This window comes from Pholis gunnellus (assembly GCF_910591455.1).
Source record: "Pholis gunnellus genome assembly, chromosome: 5".
Classification (NCBI taxonomy): domain Eukaryota; kingdom Metazoa; phylum Chordata; class Actinopteri; order Perciformes; family Pholidae; genus Pholis; species Pholis gunnellus.
Genome location: NC_136531.1, coordinates 15,264,503 through 15,283,385, shown reverse-complemented (window position 1 = coordinate 15,283,385; position 18,883 = coordinate 15,264,503). Strand labels below are relative to the sequence as shown.

The 18,883-nt window shown below is 40.3% G+C and overlaps 2 protein-coding genes across 2 annotated transcripts in view; both read right to left on the bottom strand.

Moving 5' to 3' along the window:
* The window catches only part of dnah6 (dynein, axonemal, heavy chain 6), a gene marked incomplete at both ends in the record, with an annotated part of 48,017 nt that extends 45,684 nt beyond the window's left edge, over positions 1-2,333 (bottom strand). Inside the window, 6 exons of the mRNA XM_079160027.1 lie at positions 58-148; positions 240-374; positions 578-805; positions 1,161-1,334; positions 1,512-1,585; positions 2,279-2,333. Of these exons, the coding sequence (XP_079016153.1) occupies positions 58-148; positions 240-374; positions 578-805; positions 1,161-1,334; positions 1,512-1,585; positions 2,279-2,333 (757 nt within the window). The remainder of the gene's footprint in view (positions 1-57; positions 149-239; positions 375-577; positions 806-1,160; positions 1,335-1,511; positions 1,586-2,278) is intronic.
* An 840-nt stretch (positions 2,334-3,173) lies between these two features.
* On the bottom strand, positions 3,174-18,413 carry sclt1 (sodium channel and clathrin linker 1). Its single transcript, XM_079160286.1, has 22 exons — positions 18,331-18,413; positions 17,885-17,928; positions 17,363-17,430; positions 17,086-17,138; positions 16,862-16,934; positions 14,390-14,445; positions 13,844-13,979; positions 12,842-12,964; positions 12,601-12,666; positions 11,835-11,905; positions 11,039-11,129; positions 10,483-10,574; positions 9,900-10,077; positions 9,605-9,703; positions 7,638-7,709; positions 7,421-7,495; positions 7,184-7,326; positions 6,749-6,941; positions 4,772-4,968; positions 4,109-4,187; positions 3,535-3,630; positions 3,174-3,420 (listed from the first exon to the last, which is right to left on the bottom strand). The coding sequence occupies exons 2-22, from the start codon at positions 17,916-17,918 to the stop codon at positions 3,361-3,363; spliced, it is 2,055 nt and encodes a 684-aa protein (XP_079016412.1). The 5' UTR covers positions 17,919-17,928; positions 18,331-18,413; the 3' UTR covers positions 3,174-3,360.
* Between the last annotated feature and the right edge of the window lie 470 nt (positions 18,414-18,883).

The window sequence follows — 18,883 nt, the reverse complement described above, 5'->3', positions numbered from 1 at the left end:
ACATTATGGTCTAGGCATGTACACTCCAGTGTCTCCAAATGCACAGTGTGCACGAACTTTTAGATTGAAATTCCGTCAAGCAGTTTCGGAATGCACAAGCTGTCAGATCCTTCACCAGGTCTCGGAACTTCCATAAGTCATTAAACACCTGATAATAATGAACAAATACGGGCAATGAGCAGCTGAGGAAGCACACTTCAAAGATCTGTACAAATTTATGTATAGATGTACAATTGTACCTCTTGTAGATGTTTTAACGGGATGTCCTGGAACTCCTGCAGCGTGTAAGTGTGTTCTTTCTCCATGGGACACAAGTCTCTGTCACTCATTTGATGACACATTTTCCTGATGTCCATCAGTCCAAGACTTAGAGACTGTATTGCATATACAAATGTTAATTAAGTAATGAAATGTTGTAAACCTGTAAGAGTTTTGCTCAGTGAACAAATTTACAGAGAATGAAATTCCATACTCAAGATCATTAACACAGATTAAGAGAAAATCCAGACCTCAATTTATACACACTGTCATATACCTGATTCAAAATAAACAAGTTGCTTTGGATTGACGTCCTGACCGTATGAAACTTCTTGATGCGAACGTTGGTGCGCCAGGTGTAAAACGGTTTCCACTTTTTGAAGTTTGCAAAGAAGGGGATGCAGATCAGCTTGGAGTAGAAGTATTTCTCCTCTTCTTCCAAATCCTCGCTGTTGATGTAGTCAACCTTCTCCACCCCTATCAAGTATTTCTCGAGAGAAATGGGCAAATTGGGGGGTATAGGGGTTGACACCACATTGTGGGACATCTGAGAAGAGACACAATGAAAAATTAATTTCCTCCTGCACAGAGTTTATTCAAAGTCAATGATCAATTAATTGGGGCTTAAACAAAGGCTTTGTCAAGCTTCTGCCTGAAGAGCCTCATTTATCCGAGACCATTTTGACATTACACTACAATTTGTCACCAGTTATTGACTGATAAGTGGAAACTTGATGCATTTGCCACAGTTTTAATTGTAGTCTTGGGTTTTAGCAATGCCTTTATTTTATACTTATGATTCAATTTAAGTGTAGATACTTTTGAGGAATCTGTCTATCATGCACTATATGGACATTTTTCAAGCAAAGCTTGTTCTCTTTTTAAACATGTCCGTCACTGACCTTGGTCCTGGTTTTCAGAGAAGGTAGGTGAACATGCAATTTCTCACGCCACCTGTGTGGCTGCTCTGTTTGTTGAGATGAAGGCAACTGAGTGTCCCAGCCTGGAAAATACATCCGCTCACGGTCTTTTAAGTGGTGGATGCTGGGTTGTTTCCATCTTCTTTTCAGCACAGCCTAGATAAAGGCGAAGAAAGTGACAGCTACAAAAGTCCAACATCTACATACCGTAAATACTTTTTGACTGAGCTAAGGATGATAGACTCTACATGAATACATAGGAAGTACTACATTGAGTGTGCAGGAGATGGTGTTTCATATTGTCAGTTTGATCATATTTTTGCCAAGCCTCACCTGTGTGTCTTGAACAACTGGGGGCCTTGGTGAGATGGCGGTGGCGCTCGGTAGTTTAGGGAGCTGCAGCCATTCTGGGACAGTATGTCAATCGCAATTTAAGTTTACCACTGACACTGAATTAACAAGTTGGAGCTGGCTCAAGTTGTGGCAGCGGCCGCTAACAGTGGCTCTTCCTGTGGCAAGTTCAGCTGCCATGTGACTTGCCGCACCGGTTGCCACGGTCGGGGGGGGGGGCATTTTTGTATTTTGACAATATGTGACAGCATATTAGAGTTCGACTGTTGGTAGTTGTACTTGGTTTAACCGTTTTGATTAAACTAAGCTAATATAAGGTAACGTCAGTTGGCACTTGTTGCTATGGCAACGATACACACTTTCAGGCAGTGGAAGTGCCAACTAACGTTAGCCTATATTAGCTTAGTTTAATCACAAACAATTAGCTATAATACTAATATTCGGCATTTTTTAACGAGAACTATTACAACTAAGAGCAGTCATACTCTCAAGGACCTTGATGTATTGTCACATTTTGTCAAATAACTTACAAAATAAAGGCTTAAAACCGGCAACTGCTGGGGCACCTCTCCCAAACGGCTGTAAATTAACAAACTGCCGGGGCAAGTCGTTTCAGCTGAGCTTGCCACAGGAAGTGTCAGTGCTATAGCTTGCTGTCACAATTTGAGCTTGTTTATTCAATACAACACGTCAGACATAACTAACACATTTTCATAAAACCTAAAGCGCCCTGTCTTAGGTGGGCCTACCTCTGGACTCCCGTCTTTCACCAGATCTCGGAGATTCAGGGTCTGGTGAGGCCATGGCATGTGTCCTTACAGGCTCTGAGACGGTGGAGGCACAGCAGGACGGAGGAGTTATAAACTTAGTAAAGTAGTAACGTCAGTAAAGGTTATTTTAATCAGACAAATTATTTTATTTTCACAACTAACTTCATATATAACGTTAAGTTAGTCATATTTTGCCTTTTTGTCTGTAAAGTTTGAAACGATAACCTGCCCTAGAAATAAAGAGTTGTGTCACCGATCTAAAATAACTTGAAAACTGAATAAAACAGCGTATTCTAGTAAAATGCCTTGGATTTTTAACTGTTGTCAAAGATAACATTAACTAACCTAACGTTAGCTCATAAACGCTAACGTTAAAAGGTAACGTTAAGTTAAACTTTTTGAACTTGCTGAAAATCTCTGCGAGGTATTCAAACATGCCTAAAAAAATAAAAACAAACATCAAAACATGCCTACCGTATCATATATTCAGCTCTGACGAAATGTTTTGGTATGGCTTCTATAACTAATCGAGATAAAACTATCTATAACGTTAACTATGTAACGTTACGTTTTGCCGCCCCGGAGCTGCTCGGTTTACGGTATCCTAGCAGCACAATTCTCTTCCGCTATGCATCTCTGCAGCTTGACAAATGCGAAGAAGCATTTAACCCTCAGACAACAAACACATGTTATGATTGATATCATCAGGGGACCCCCAGGCTCCCCAAAATTGGGGTGTAATATTTTTAACCCCACAAAATAAAAAGCCATGCCATAGAGGGACCCTAAGCATTGGATTTCCATTTCACCATATTTCTGTGTACACAACAAAGACCAGGGTGTATTTGGAGGTGTTTATTTTGTAGTGGTAAAAGAGTTTGTTTTACATACAATACACATCAGACACATTCAATCCATGGAATATTAGTGCATAACATTAGAACACATTGCCTTCAAATAACCAGCTCACAGACAACACAATTGTTGTCTTATGTCTTTGGCCAAATGTTGATATCATATTATCAAAAACTGTTGTTCCTATAGCACGGTGACAGTCACTGCTATACAGTCTCTGGATCAACCATGGCTGCTTTCCTTCGCTGTGATGCTAACATACTCAGCTGTTAAAATAAAATTAAAAAAACATAAAGCATAATAAATTAATGTCAGTATTAAATGAGATAAGAAACTGGTAAATACACATCTCTCCATGTCAGACTCAAGAGTACCCATACCTGTTGTGTCGCAGTAGTTGCCTTTTGTTCAGCTTGTGTCAGTCGTCTCTGAAGACGACTTGTCTTCTCTTGATACTCTACTAGCTGGCTCTCATACTGCACAAACACACACACACACACACACACCAATTAGTTACTTAGAGTCAAACCATAATTATTTAATGAAATGCAATATGTTAAAGGTTTTTGTGCACTGAAGTGCCAAAGAACATATGGTGTGATTATCACTAACCATTACTGTAGAAGACTATTTTTAGGCTGTTAGTAGATGTGTGACAGTCCAATATTGTGTTGAAGTCCATAGGATGGACTGCATGAATTTAAACAATTCCCCTACTGTCTTTGTAACGCTGCTTGGTACTTCTGACACTAATGTTGTAGGCTTCTAGTAAAATGCCTCCTGCTTCTTGTAGCTGCTTTTCTGAGCACACTGTTACAAATGTAGAGGATGGCGTCCTACAATGCAGGACAAATATATTCATTTTCTTTTTGCACGACCAGAATTTTCTCAGAAATTCTTGTAGCGAAAATTAAGCTGCATGGATGTTTGTGTGCATGTGTGTGTTACACAAACCTCAGCAACAGTGTTATGGTAAGTTTCAAGCTGCATCTCCAGCTCGTGTGAACGATGCTTCTGCCGATTCAGCTCTGCTCTGAAATAGACGTAAAAAGAGAAACTATTTTATCACAGAGATGAAACATTAATAATGCTTTTTATAAAGTAATTCTACATTCGACACATACACTATTTGACAGTGTAGAACAGCTGTTGCTGAGGGCAATTTTTGTTTCAACTGTAATCGAAATCTTCGTTGCTTCACTTTAGCTGTTGCTTTGCCCTTTATCCAGTGTGTCCAGTGCTATCCTTAGGCAGTATCAGAAGAAAGTATTGAATTGCATGTTTTGTAGTAAAAATTGATGTACATTGAAACATAATGGGATCGGAACAGTGTTGTTGTCACAGTCTGTCAGAAATCCACTAATTTCCATTCGACTGGTTATCATCGTACGCTTTTATTTGACCAGAAATCTTTTGCTCAGCCTGCCAGCTCTTTTTGTGCACCACATTGCTTCACATTTATCTACACAAGGAAAACACACCACACTGACAGATATCGTTAGAGTAGGCCTATTACATTCCCTTTCTTTTAAGGATTTTACAGGCAACATTTTAGTCCTGAAGCACATTTCTCAGTGCACGTTTTGTAAAGTTAAATCTATCTTCACAAGTTCTTACTTGAGGCCAGTGATTTTAGTCTCGAAGGCCTGTACAAGGTTCTTAGCCTCTTCTTTCCAGCGCTGGGTACTTTTTTGCTGTGCTGTGAGGAGGCGCGTCAGATCAGCTCTGGAGCTTTGGCTGCATTCCTCCAGCTCCTGCACGCGTGCGTCAAGTCCCTGCTCCTTCAGGTTGTACTCCTGCTCCATCTGTGAGAGCTAGAGGGAGCGCAGCACAGTCAGGTGGGGTGTATAAGGTCACCTGGCTGGTCCAACATCGTTTCAGTAGATGAAGAAGAAACGCATGCACAATAAAAATTCATGATATTCGTGTTATCATTGTATAATATTAGCCTGTATCACTATGTAAGCATGACGTGTTGTATTGCAACATGTATTATATCTTCAGTGTTTTACAGTTTTTAACTTAACCTATCACCTTTTTTGCCAGTTTCTAAATATTTCTTGCAGTAATAGCTTCCAGAATGGTAAATGTTTTAATCATAGTATATATCTAAACTGATGTTTTTTAGGTGAACCTTTCTATTAGGTAGCTTATATCCACAGCAGTACATTGACTTGCTGCCGTTCTGGTACACCTGTCTGTTTCTCCAAACTGGGGGAGTGCTGACTGCCGTCTATTGAAGGTAATACACTGACTGAGTGTAAATACCACATACAGCCTCACTTCAAAACATCCAAACTATCTCTTTAAAAAGGGCACTCCACTGATTTCAAACTAAACAATTAGTTTAATTGTTCGTGAGTACTGCTTCTGAGCCTGAAACAGTCTGTAACAGTTGTTTAATGTCATCAGGGAGCTTTATGCGTCTGCAAAAAAAGTCCTGACAAAGTCTTCAGTGTTATCTCAGCTTGGGCTTTGAGACAACAGATTCGTACAATAAAAGGCTGATTACAAACTGAAAGTGGGGAGTTATGAAAGATGTGGGCATTGACAGGCAGGTATGGTGTAACTAAAGAAGTTAATACAAGTTAATGAGTTGAATTAATGGTATTGTAGGATCGAGGGGCTCAGGACTAAGGCTATCTCTGCCTCTGCTGCATTTAGCCATGCTAGGGCCTCTATGAATGACAAGTCTGTTGGTCGACCAGGTTTGTACAGACTGGAAAACGTCAACAACTACTGGATGGATTGACATGACAATGTGTAGAGACATTCCTCTTCCTCAAAGGAATCCTACTGACTTTGGTGATCCCCTGAATTGTCCTGTAAGTTTTCTCTTACCACCTATCAGATGGATTAGCACAAAATGTTACACTGACATGCATGGTCTCCAGAGTGAACCCATAACTTTAAAATCTGGCGTCATCATCGGGTCAAAATATGAATTTTGTCCAATATTTTGGTTTATGATCAAATACCAGCATCGTTTATGCTAAAAGTGTAAGATTGATACTTGTGTATCAAGCATCAATCGTGTATCGTGCGAACGTTGATTTGAGTGTGAAACCCTGTGTAGTACTTACACATTGTGTGGCAAAATTGTATTATCCTTGTGAATACCATGCTTTTAAATACAGACTTAAGTAGATGCAGAAAAGAAAGAAATGTCAGCACCTTATTGAACTGGTTGATTACAGTGCAGTGTGTGTGTGGCGCAAGTGGCTGCTTTGCACTACTCCCGCTCCACTACATGCGAGTGCCTGAAGTTTGCAATATAGAACATTTGAAGTGCCATCTTTATAGAAGAGCAATACTAAATTACTGTTTATGTAAATAATTCCCCTTTAGCCCGCTGTCCGTCCTCTAATCCCCTTATGTCCCTTCCACTGACCCCCTTCTTCCATCCTTCCTGTTCATCGTTCTAATAGGAGAGCACTCTTTTAACATGTTTGCCTTGCAGAGTCACTTCCTTCCCTTTCTTCATTTACTGCAAAAATCCAACTTAACTCTTATCTAAACTTTTCTTTTCTTGCATTTCTGGTATAGAGCCCCTCTTCCTCCATGTCCTTCCCGTTCTATCTATCATTAGGTTACCTGTTGTTTTGCCTTCTTTTGGATCAGCGAGGTAGCCTTGCGCAGCTCATCCATCTCCTTGCGGAGCTGCAAGTTCTCCTGTTGCAGCTGGAGCCGCTCCTCGCTTACACCCACACAGTCGTCCCGGGCTGCAGCCAGACAGCCCTGCAGCCGCCGCACTTCCTCCTGGCACCGTAACAGCTCCTCACTGTAGCTACACAAGCACAGATGGATCAAGAAAGGAAAAAGTGAGAGAGACATAGAAGAGGACAAAATGGTTTATTTTTTTTGTATGCATCACTATTGGCAGCCACGTAGGGCACCTCCCCCTGCTGTTGTGAGTGTTGTGAGGATGTGAGAAGGAATGGAGTAAAGGTGGAGTGCTTAACTTCCTGACAAGAATATGTTGAGTTTGAACTAGTGAAGAGCAAACATACAATGCAAAGCTACACTTACTCCATCTCCATCTTTTTCAGTTTGTTCTGTGTGCTTTGCAGAGTGAGGCTCACGTCTTCCTTCATCCTATCTGCATCTAGACACCTCTGGTGAAGGGCATCTATCTTCCTGAACTCTGGCTCTGCCCTGCCCTCCTTATAAACCTAAAACAAAAACGTGTTTACAATCACGCAATCAAACACTATCAGAACTCGGGAGATTAGTTTAGTAGCGTCTTTCTTGTGGTTTCACTGATACCATCTCCAGCTCCTCCTCTACAGCTTTTCTCTCTCGCAGGGACTTTGCAATCCGAGACTCTTTATCTGCACACTCCTAAAGAGAGGTGGAAAGAGAGAACAATGAGAGTCGGAATAAAAAAAAAATAGAAAACACACGAGCAGACAGGTGGAGTCTGAAAAAAAAGGACTTAATGTAATGTTGAAAGGGATTTGTCTTTAACAGGCTACGTTCTTACCAGCTGCAGTGCAGACAGCTCCTCAGCCATACGGTGGATTTGAACGTTGCACTGCTTACGCACATTATCCACCTGTTAAAGATAGTGTCACACAGTTCCAAAATGGGCATGATTACTGGGATCTGGGCAGTGCGATCGCTTTGCAATTATATCCAATAGACAGTCACTTTTATTAGATGGAAAAAGGGTACTTGAGTTGGGGACTTAACTCAAAAGTTAAGTCAAAACATGAGTGCGGAAGGTTACCATATTCAGACTTTTTCATTGACTGTGCTTTTTTAAACCTTTGGGCAGCACGTTCAAATGATTAAAATCACCTGAAATGAACCAGTCAAACGCACTGAGGCTGTGAGGATTCTCTTGTGTGGACCAAAACATTTAGGAATGAGGTTTTCCATTGTGTCAACCAAGCATTTTCCTTTAACACTAAAGATCGGAGGCAATGGAAAAATCAGACAGATAAAGAGTAGGCTGCTGCATGTACCCATAGCATTTGCAAGGAGATGAAAAATCTTCGTATGGCTTGCTTGTCCAATCTGAATTAAAAGGTGCAATGTGTAGGATTTGGCAACATCCAGCAGCGAGGTTGCAGATTGCAACCAACTGAAACTTGTGTGCCAAGTGAGTAGTAGAACTACGGTGGCCGGCGCGAAAACAAAACAAATGCAAATGGCCTTATCTAGAGCAAGTGTTTGGTTCGTCAGTTCAGGGCTACTGTAGGAACATGGCAGCTGGCTCTGTGAAGAGGACCCGTAGATATAAACGGCTCATTCTAAAGGTAACGAAAACACAATCATTCCGTGTGTATCCTTGACACCTACTTAATGTTGAATGCATTTTAATTCCTCATAAAGCATCTGAAGAGAAAGTCCTTGACACCTTCATTCACCTTCCCCTTCATTGTCTACATCCATGTTTGCTTGCTACTTTTTCCTTTGCATTGTTGACATATTGCTGCATTTCTTAGCACATCACATTCACCAGCTGTCCATCAGTGGAATAGCACGAAACCATCTGCAGCATGTGTCTCTTTTGTTCACATGCACAAGCGTCCTTGTGTGGCTACAATATACAGGCTCTTTTTTGGTTTTCTATTCGCAAAAGTTGTGGATAGCGCCTGGTATTTGTTTTTGTGGCAACACCGTGGTCAATGTTCCAAGCAAGCTGAATAATTGATAAGCCTGGAAACACCATTATTTTGGGAAACTCAAACCCTCACGCATAGCTGCCCGAGTGGTACTTAAAACCTCAGGTAAGTCTGAGGTCGGTCGACCAACGTAAGCAAGTTTTGGGATTAATTCTTGAGGGGGATGGAAAATGAAGGGCAACAACTTTAGCTTTGGCTGCCATGTTTAACATCAACCTCTAACTCCAAAAGAAAATGTCCTGGAAGTTAAAAGGGCAAATTCAAGGGAAGGTCTCTAATTTACAGAAAGTCAAACACATCAACAGTTACTCTCTTAAATGACATCATTTGTTGAAGTCTAGCCAGAGACTAAGATGACAGCCAGTGCTGCAGTCATACTAGGCTGCATTAACAGGATTAAACAGTTTAAGGGCTTGATGAGGAAGACCCATTAATTGAGCATTAATCACCATGTCTCTGACTGAGGTTAGGCAGGGGGAAAGAGCAGTGCTTTGCTTTTGGCTTAGTACATCAGTGCAGTCAGAGGTTGTGCCTCCATGTTAGGCTAATTATGAATCAGAAATTCTGGGGTTGCTGTAGTTTTTAAAGATATTCATTTCTTTGATAATTTAAGTATAGAGTTGGCACCAAATATCTTGACACCATCCGGTGTTTTTAATAATGATGCAATACATTTGGTATGATAAAAGCTGATTTTAGTCGTACAAAGAGCAAATTAAATCAAGGGCATTTAGTAAAATAAGCCTAATCCAGACAGCTGACATTATTTCACGTTTCAGTACTATTTCAACGTCTACACAGACAGTCAGTAACTCCGCACCTCTTTTCTGGTGCGGACTGCAGCATCCTGGATTAACTGTTTGATGGCCTCCTTTGTTTTCTCAAGCTCCTCTGTCTTCTGTTTCTCTCTTAACAGGGCCTGAGGGAAGAGGATGAAGAGACACAGCTACACATTTTAGTGGGCGAAGTGCTGAACAGATGTGGACACAGAGGATTGATTGTCAAAGGATGTTGCAGCTTTACAGATCGAGGGGAAGGCTTGTTCAGGGAAAAATATTTTTTTAAAACGGGGAAGGGATAGAGATTGGAAGGAGATAGACAATGACTGCAGTCACCTGGTCCTTCTGCAACGCAGCCTCCTCAGCCACCTGAACACTCTCTCGGACTTTGGCCAGGGCCTCATATTTCTCCTCTTCTAGGGTGGTACAATGTGCCTGGAGTTCCCCCACCTTTCTTTCCCACACAGTTTGATCTCTGCGAACTGCCTCAGCCTCGTGAGATGCAGCTTTTAGTCTGGCAGAGGAGAAAAACGGGTGAGTACTAGCAGCAGGGGAAAAGATAGGGAACTGCTCTGTGGCACTGTCATTTTGATGTAAAACTCCATGGATTCCCAAATATTCTGACGTCCCACTGCTTCCAGAAGCTCAGCAACAGCTCTATTTTTTATGAAATTGTTTTTGGGCTACTGCTATATATTTCAAGTCAAATGGAAAAAAAAACAGAAGGTGGTGTGATCGTGTCTAGTGAGCCATTTGTAAAATATGCTGAAATTCTTAACACTTTAGTAAGATTTTATACAATTTCCTCGCCCCCATCGGAATTTAGATCTCACAATGGTGCATACGTTTCATAAATTATTGAAACTCTTCTACAGAAAAGGACAATTGCAGACAAAGGAGCGGTTTGACTTGCGCTCACCTGGCCTCTAGCTGGCTCAAGGCCGCCTGAAGCTGTTGGAGTCGTCTGTCTGCTGCGTCCTCTCGGCCCTGAGCCTCTGCCACATCTTCCTCCTAAAAAACACACACACACACACACACACACACACACACACACACACACACACACACACACACACACACACACACACACACACACACACACACACACACACACACACACACACACACACACACACACAATTCTTAGGGTCCAAGACTCTCTCCACAATCCCTAAACTAGAGTGCGAAAACTCAAATGTGTTATGTCATCAAGATAGTCAAAGATAGCTCCACAGACAGTGATTTGGGAAAGATGACACTGAAAGCACCCAGGGGAATGCTCCCAAGTATGTGGTTACATTTTCTTAGTACTGATTGAACTTTTCTAGGCCATGGTAATAACATTTAGGTGTTCACCTTTAAGATTCCTGATCAAGTATCTCTTCACAACCTTTCCTACTCCCATTTGGTGGAACGAACAATTTTCTTCTGCAGTAAAATTTTATTCTGTAGATTTAGTTTTTATCTTCTCTCACCCGTCTCTGCACCTGGTCCTGGATATTTTGTAGCAATTTGGTCATCTCATCCACTCTGGCCGTGGCAGTCCTCAGCTCAGCCTTGGCCTGCCTACACCAGGAGGACAGAGAGCGAACAAGAGTCCAAGAGTGTAACAACATAGAAACCTGACTGCCATCTTGCATTTAGAGAATATATAGTATACGTTATTTGGTTATTACAAAAAAATGTTGGTCTTTTTTGGAAAAACGCATTCACCTTCTTCTTGGATTAAGCAAAGGAGATGCAACGTGTTCACTTGTGATCATTGGTGGTGTTCACACATGGATTTAATTACCTTTGAACAGAGCTGTGCTGTTTTTCCAGGTTTTATCAGGGTGCTGGTTGTAGCTATATATTAAAGTAAATACATGAGAGGGCTATCAATATTTTCAACAAAAAAGCGAATAATTAATTTCCCTATTCCTGCACACTGCTAGACTCCTAAACTATTCCTTTAACTTAGAAGTGAAGGCCTTTTCCGATCATAAAGTATAATGCACATTACACTATTTTGGAACATATGGTCAACCTGTAGTTCCCAGCAAGGGGTTCAACCACACTTTGACTCTTTCACACAAAACTAATTGCGCATCCTGCATGTACCCATTTGTCCTACAGTTATTATTTCCACTGGTGCAACCTGTGGTATTAAAAGTCCACAACTGAAGAGGGAAATTGATTGTTGTCAAAGGGGTCAAAATTACCTCATAGAGCACATTCACGGAGCAAGATAGCTGGCAGCAGTCATTTTCAATCTCTGATGTATTTAGTTACCTGAGCTGGCTGTGTTGCTCCTCCATCTCCGTGCTCTGCTCCGTCACCGTCTTCAGAAGCTGCTGGTTAGTCTGTGTGTGGCAAGAGAGACAAGACTGCCATTTGTGTGGCATGACTCCAAACACACTACTTAAACTTTATCCCAAAAAACAACTTTCACCAAAAACACATCTCTTCAAATTTGTTTTGGTGATTTTCGAGCAAACCCAGAGGAGATTCATGGCTACAGATCAATCGCTCTTACAAACAGCGAATAAAAAAGGCTGCTTGTGTGAGGAGTCAGAGATGGGGAAGCCCAGGGTTAGCCCTCTCATTAAAAATGCATCAGAGGGATATAGTATTACCCTCTCCCTGCACACTGTATGTTGTCCTAAGTAAGCACAAGGCTTGCATGTGTATGTGTGTTCATGGGTTTGTAATGTATGTAAATGAATATATGCACAACATGCCGTATCTCCAATAACTGTCTAAATAGAGTCTAAACAGTGACTCTGACTGTATTTATATGTGACTGTGGGTAAGAGAGAGAGAGAGACTAGTGCACAACAGTATGTGCTAGTAGTTAGAGGATTACCAAGCGAGTGGACAGTCCATTATACAACACGACAGCTCTGGATAACTACCAGAGTGATTTGGAAAACCGATTCACTTAGTTACAAGATTAATTATTAGAGCAGGGTTAATTTTGAAGCAGTGTGCAGCATTTCGATCCCATGGCTAATTAGGAGGCCATAATTTAACAAGCTTTTAATTAACCATCACTTACTGATTCCAGTTGCTGATTGGCCACTTGAAGTTGGTGTGTGTGCTGCTGGAACTGAACAAGCTGATCCTGTGACAGAAAAAAAGAAAAAAAAGAGGCACTCAATAAAAGTTAACTGCTTTTAATTACCTCATGCTTATATCAAGCATTAACTGAGGCCAAGCTGCTCTAATTAACCTCATTTGTATGATAATGGCTCCATCTAGTGGCAAAAGGCCTGAATGCTTATGTGGAAATACTGAACCGTAAGCTGCTGTCTGTGAGTATGGTGGATCTGTCCATCAGAGACAGTCTTCTGGTAGGTCTGCTGGAGGAGGTCCAGCTCCTGGGCTGTTGTCTGCCACAGCTCCATAGCCTGCAACCGCTCCTAAACAATTACACACAAAAATATGCCTGCACGTTTATACACACTCGGAGGCATTAATGCGTGTCAGAAAGTAATTGCTACCTTACTACAAGTTGCATCCATGTCCGTGCATTCAAGGACTGAATCAGGACACGATAACTTAACGGAGGACAGACACTAACAGCATTGAAAACTGCTAAAGTCTGTAAAACTGCTCCAAAATTGTCTTACTTTTATGTTATGTGTCTTGTCAGCAAGCGAGTCACTACTAAATTAAAGGGCCGTGCAGTGTTGAGCCACTGGGACCAACTGTTGTTGTTGGCAGTTAACAACTCCAATGCATGAGTCAACTACTCAATAAACCATTATGTCTTTGTTTTTTATTGCTACGCATTTAAAACACACGAGAAACAACATGGGAATATGACAGTTTTAAGTTGTCGGGAAGCACCTTTGACAGAGCTAGGATGAGTGTTTCCCTCTGCTTCCAGTTCTTATACCAAGCGAGATTAACGTATTCATTTAAAGCAAGACTGTCACTTTTGAAAGAAGTAATATGACATTCATGGTCTTACAAATGAATGGGGTTTTGCTATTACAGCCTTACTTTGTCTGCGTATGACCAAACATAAGGTAAATATGTCTGAATTACTCACATTATTGGGTCACCCTGCTGATTCTTCTCCACTTGTGCTACTGTAGCGTTAGTTTAGCATTTAAGATAAATGCTTGACGGCAGTTACACAGTGTCGTTTTTAACACACCTTGAAAGAACAACTTAATGCACAGAGATAAAAACATATACACATTGTTCTTCTCATCCAACTCCCAGTACGACAGCAAACTAAATGTGATCTTAATCTACATGCAGTATATGTTTAGTCATAGCCATATGCTGACCTGTTCACACAGCTGGACCTGTTCTTGGAGGTTTCTGATGACTGCTTCCTCCGTCAGCACGCCGCCCTCCACTCCTGAAGCCACCGGCAGGGCCTGAAGCTGCTTCTCAACAGACTCCCTGAGCTCTGCATGTAGCCTGGCAAAGGTAGGGGTTGATATTAAAAACTAATGATATGAGAGATAGTTCTTGATTTCAAATAAAACACCACAACCTTAATTACAGCCGACCAAGAACACTATATTTGGCTGTAACGTGAACGGTCAAGATGCCTTGATTATCAACAAAGAAAGAAGTAACAACTAAACTAGCATTATTACTTCTTCTACTATCTCACTGTTAACACATTTTTGGTGAGACAAAGAAATACAATCAGTCACTCAACTGTATAATAATTATAGATAACCGATTAATATCTTACATTCTTCAAGGATATATGCCATGACAGAAACGCTTGGTTGACGTTGACTGATGTGATAAATGACTGCTTTTTATCTCCTCTTGTGTATCTACTCTCTAAACTTTAAAACCAGTGGAACTTTTTCTACCTTTCGTTCTCCTTGACAACCCTCTCCAACTTCACTTTGACATCTAACATCAGCCCCTGTTGATATAAACAAGTAGACCAACACTTTGTTATGAATTAGTTAAGACACATCCTCACACATTTTAGGGCACCTGTGAATCAATCCTAGTCCGGATTTGCACATTTCAAAAGTAATGCAAGACTAACACAAGATCAAAGATCAGTGTCTTTAAGAGAAAATGTTGGAGGTGTACAGAGACGGTATCTGTTCAACCAACAAAATGATCCGTCTCGGTGCCTGTATTCAGATAGCAGAACGGACGTGGGCGTAGTTATTACCCGACATGGAATTGAATCTGGCAAATGTTGTATTGTCAAACATAATATGCATTGGCAATGCAATTTTTCCACCTTCACGGCATCAAATGAATTTAATATCGACATAGAATTATCCATGAAATATTTTGCCACATCCTCACACTGCACTTTACATCTCAACTATGTTTTATGAACCGTCTGAACGCCACCTCTATCCCACTTTAACTGGGGGACCTCGAACAAGCAAAAAACGGAATTTTCCATGTATTACAACACGGCTTCTCAAACCAGATGAAGATGATCTTTTGATAGATAATTGGAAACCAATAACATTACTAAATATAGCCTATGAAATGCTCTCTCTAATCTTTGCCAGATGCTTCAGAAAAGGTTTCAGTGAAATCATAAATGAAATTCAAACTTGCTTCTTGTCTAATCAAGCGTAATATCAAGCTTATTCAGGAACTAATAGATTACTCTGAATATGCAGAATCGGATGCTTTAACTTTGTTTGGGGATTTTCATAAGGCATTCGACAAAGCGGAGCATCAGTTCATGTTAAAGTCAAACATTTGGCTTTGGTAAGACATCCATCACCATTGTCGGAACACAGTAGTAGTAGCTGTGTCATGCTATTTCCACCAAAGCATTCTCACTTTGCAGATCAATCTGCCAAGGTTGCCCAAGTTCTCTGGTTATTTTTCTTATAGTTGCTGAATTTCTCTCAAATCATATTTTACATTGTTATCATTTTCATGGTCTAGGAATTTTTGTGAGGACGATCAGAATAAATCAATACGAGTCCTTCTCCCTGGCATCTGGCTTAAGAGTCAGTGTTTCAAAAAGTGAAATATTTTGTCAGTATAAGACTGGAGAAACTTTAATATGTGATACACCAGTATAAAAAGTACTAAATACCTGAGAAATCATATTTTTTTTGGGGTCTTAATGAATGCAGGAATATGATTTCAAACAAAAAAAACATTCAATATGTGGCTTCAAAGGGATTTGTCCTTGTTAGGCAGAGTAAAACAGGTGGTATCTCTAGTCTGTTTATCCTACCCTCTCTTTTTATCCAAAAATCCCTCTGTAAAGAAATGAATAAGCTTTTATTAATTTCATTTTGGAAAAAAAATACCATCATTTAGAAAGGAGATTTTAGCAGGTTAGAGGGGCGAAGGTGGCGTGGAGATACTGAACTTCGGGGATGAGGACTATACCTTCAAACTAAAATGGTTAAAAGAATATTTGAAACTCCAGAATCTACTTCATTCGTCAAAATACTTTTGGAAAAATAGGAGGCTTACAATTTATATTACTTTATTAAGCTTTCATCACAATAGTGAAACAAAACTTACAGACTTACAACATGATGGAGCTCAACCTCTCAGCCGAGAGAGATTTCTCAGATCTAAAGTCTTTCCTGTCATTTATAAAGAATGTCAAACTGCTATAAATGCTATTCATAGTGGAATCCTTTAGCTGATGAAATGCTACTCTAACATGCAAGAGTTGGATCCTACCTTTTCTGTTAACGGAATACATATTAACAGTTGTCAATGTACAAATAAACATACATGGAATATTTTTTTACAGCAAAATGTGGGAGGCTGTGGGAGACAAATAATAGCGATCACTTTTCAACAATGTGTAGTAAATGAAACAACCAGCTGGTGAAATGAACGTGTTGCCACCATAATACAGTCCATTTTTATCTTGTGGCCACGATGTTATGAATGGATTTGAAGAAAAATAGCTGATGCACAGCTGTATCAATCATGGCATGTTTACCCCCAAAATAATAAGGGCCAACTCTGGGAAGAAAAAATAGCTGTTTCCATCTCTTTATTTGTGCTTTCCCGAATTTTGTGTTCAGAATCAGGGTGCTTCCCTAAAAATATATATTACTCATTAAAGCAAACCGATATCTAGGATGTAGGGTCAGATCAAGAGATCACCCAGTTCCAAAATGTAAAGTTTTGAGCTATCTACTATTTAATTAAGCACATTTCAAGAGCTATACTAATTCATCCCATTACCTTAGTATATATCAACAGTATATGTATAATATTCCCACAGATGAAGTACCAATCTTCAATATGTTTGTGAGTTTGTACAATATTTAATTTCCCTGTACGAATTGAATTTGTGTGTCACTGTTTAAGTGTTATGTCACCTGGTATTTCTGCAGCTGTTCAGTCATTTCACCCATGTGCCGATCGTACTCCGCTATCAGAGGAGCCATTATACTGTAACACAGATGGATAATCATGCCACTTGTGTAACAAAAAGTACTTGCTATCCAGTGCGCACATATCCATAGACGGCTGTTGTCCTCATAACTCTGACTTGGAACAAGAATATGTCGTACAAGAAAGACTTTTAATTATTGCACCTGACCTTCTATCCGAGATCCAGGGTGAAGGAGACTCTGCCCGTCTTGCTTCCTCAGCCTGATGAGCAGAGATGCCGGAGTTGAGAGTTAGCATCATGGAGTGTTCACTTCTACTTCTAAATAATCCTCATTCATCAAAAATTCCATATGTACACGGTATATCTTTTCAAATAATTTCCCGACAAAGTAAAAGTCACTTGAATACAAGTTGTTCACTGAAGATACCAAATAATGTGCCAAAACTTTGTCAGTTTGTTCAGTTATTAACAGATGTCTTCGTACCAGAGATGGTGTCGACTGAGTGCGGTGTCCACACTGATACTGGCTGAGAGCAGAATTTAGTCTGTGGACTGAAAACAAACAAACAAACAAACAAACAAGCGCACACACACGTTGGTCTACTATTCGGAGCTGAAGTTTCTCCACAAAACTAAAGGCACATTTTCATGAAAGGGGTCCTAGTTTAAAACAATACCACTCAGCAATAATTCTTAGCAGAATAACAGAAAGTAGAAAAAGAGCAAAACAGACATTTTAATCTGGAGTTGAGTATCCCTAACCCTAACCCACAAAAGCACCTTGACATTAAACTAACATTAACTTAAAAACTCATGATCTACAATTTAGTGTGCGTGTAAGTAGACATCAAACAGTAATGATAAAGAAGTCATGGCACATGTTGCATGTACGGGCTGTTATTACGCTCCAGTGGAACAGGACTAATCTTTTGAGACGGCTTTGGGCTGGACGGTTCTGATGGAGCAGACAACCTGCTAGTGTGTGTCCTCCCTGATTTGTCCTTACCTTGATCACGTAAAAACTCAACTTCTGCTTCCATGGTGAAGGCGCTGCCTAGATGCAATCAAAACAGTTTGCATTGGCAAGTTAGAAACGATATGGTGTGTATACCCTTAACGTTATCATGTAAACGTGCCATTAACGTTATTTTAGAATCAGATGCACTAATTATGCTAATTATGTCACTGCTGTTTTCAAGGCAAAAGTGCTGTGTGGGAGTTGAACTGTCTCAAAACACATGCACTCCGCTAACGAATTCACAAAGCTGGTAAATATTAGGTAGCTTGCGTTCTCATTAACGTTACCTTGTGCTGCTAGCATTAGCTGAGGGGCAGCTAATCAATCTCAGCTAACGCTAAGCTTAAAACAAAAACAACTTGCTAACTTAAGCTTATGGTCTGTTAAACAAATGGCTAGCTTAAAAACAAAACTATAGCAAAGAAAGTTGTCACTTGCCGGTTATAGTCCAAACTCCACAAAACCACAATTGTTTACGTTACTATTCGGTTGCGCCGTGCGTTTTGAAGCAAACAAATAACAGCCAATGGCAATGGAGATGTGCACCGCAGAAATAGTTCCGTCTGTACGACAGGAAGGTAGAACAGTTCCACGCTGTGTCAGGAAGCTTCAGTAGGATTTATTTTTGTGTCAACTCAAGAAATCCGATCTTTTAGTTTCAGTTTGAGTATTTGTTGGACTTTTCCACCAAGTGGAAATAGATATTGTTTTCAACATTGGTAACATTGATACAACGTAAGATTTGCTCGATATCGTCAGCTTTCGGCCAACTGGTCACATGATTAGCTTACAACATTTTGAGTTTGGTTACGTTACTGAATCTCTGATGGTAAATAACGTCCTCTCGATAGTTTGTTGATTTGTTAAGAATTGAAAGGTCTAATCTGAAACTACAAGGACACCATGTAAGTTTTTTTTTTTTTTCATATCAGGAAGTCAACTTTACTATCTTGACAAGTTATTGAGTAACAGAACTGCATTTCACAA

Excerpts from the sequence above, each read along its gene's own strand:
- sclt1 (XM_079160286.1), bottom strand. The coding sequence starts at position 17,918 with ATGGAAGCAGAAGTTGAGTTTTTACGTGATCAAG. Across the intron at positions 4,969-6,748 it reads AAAAGAAGGCAAAACAACAG|CTCTCACAGATGGAGCAGGA; the intron begins GTAACCTAATGA and ends CGCTCCCTCTAG. Across the intron at positions 4,188-4,771 it reads ACTAAAATCACTGGCCTCAA|AGCAGAGCTGAATCGGCAGA; the intron begins GTAAGAACTTGT and ends CGTCTATTTCAG.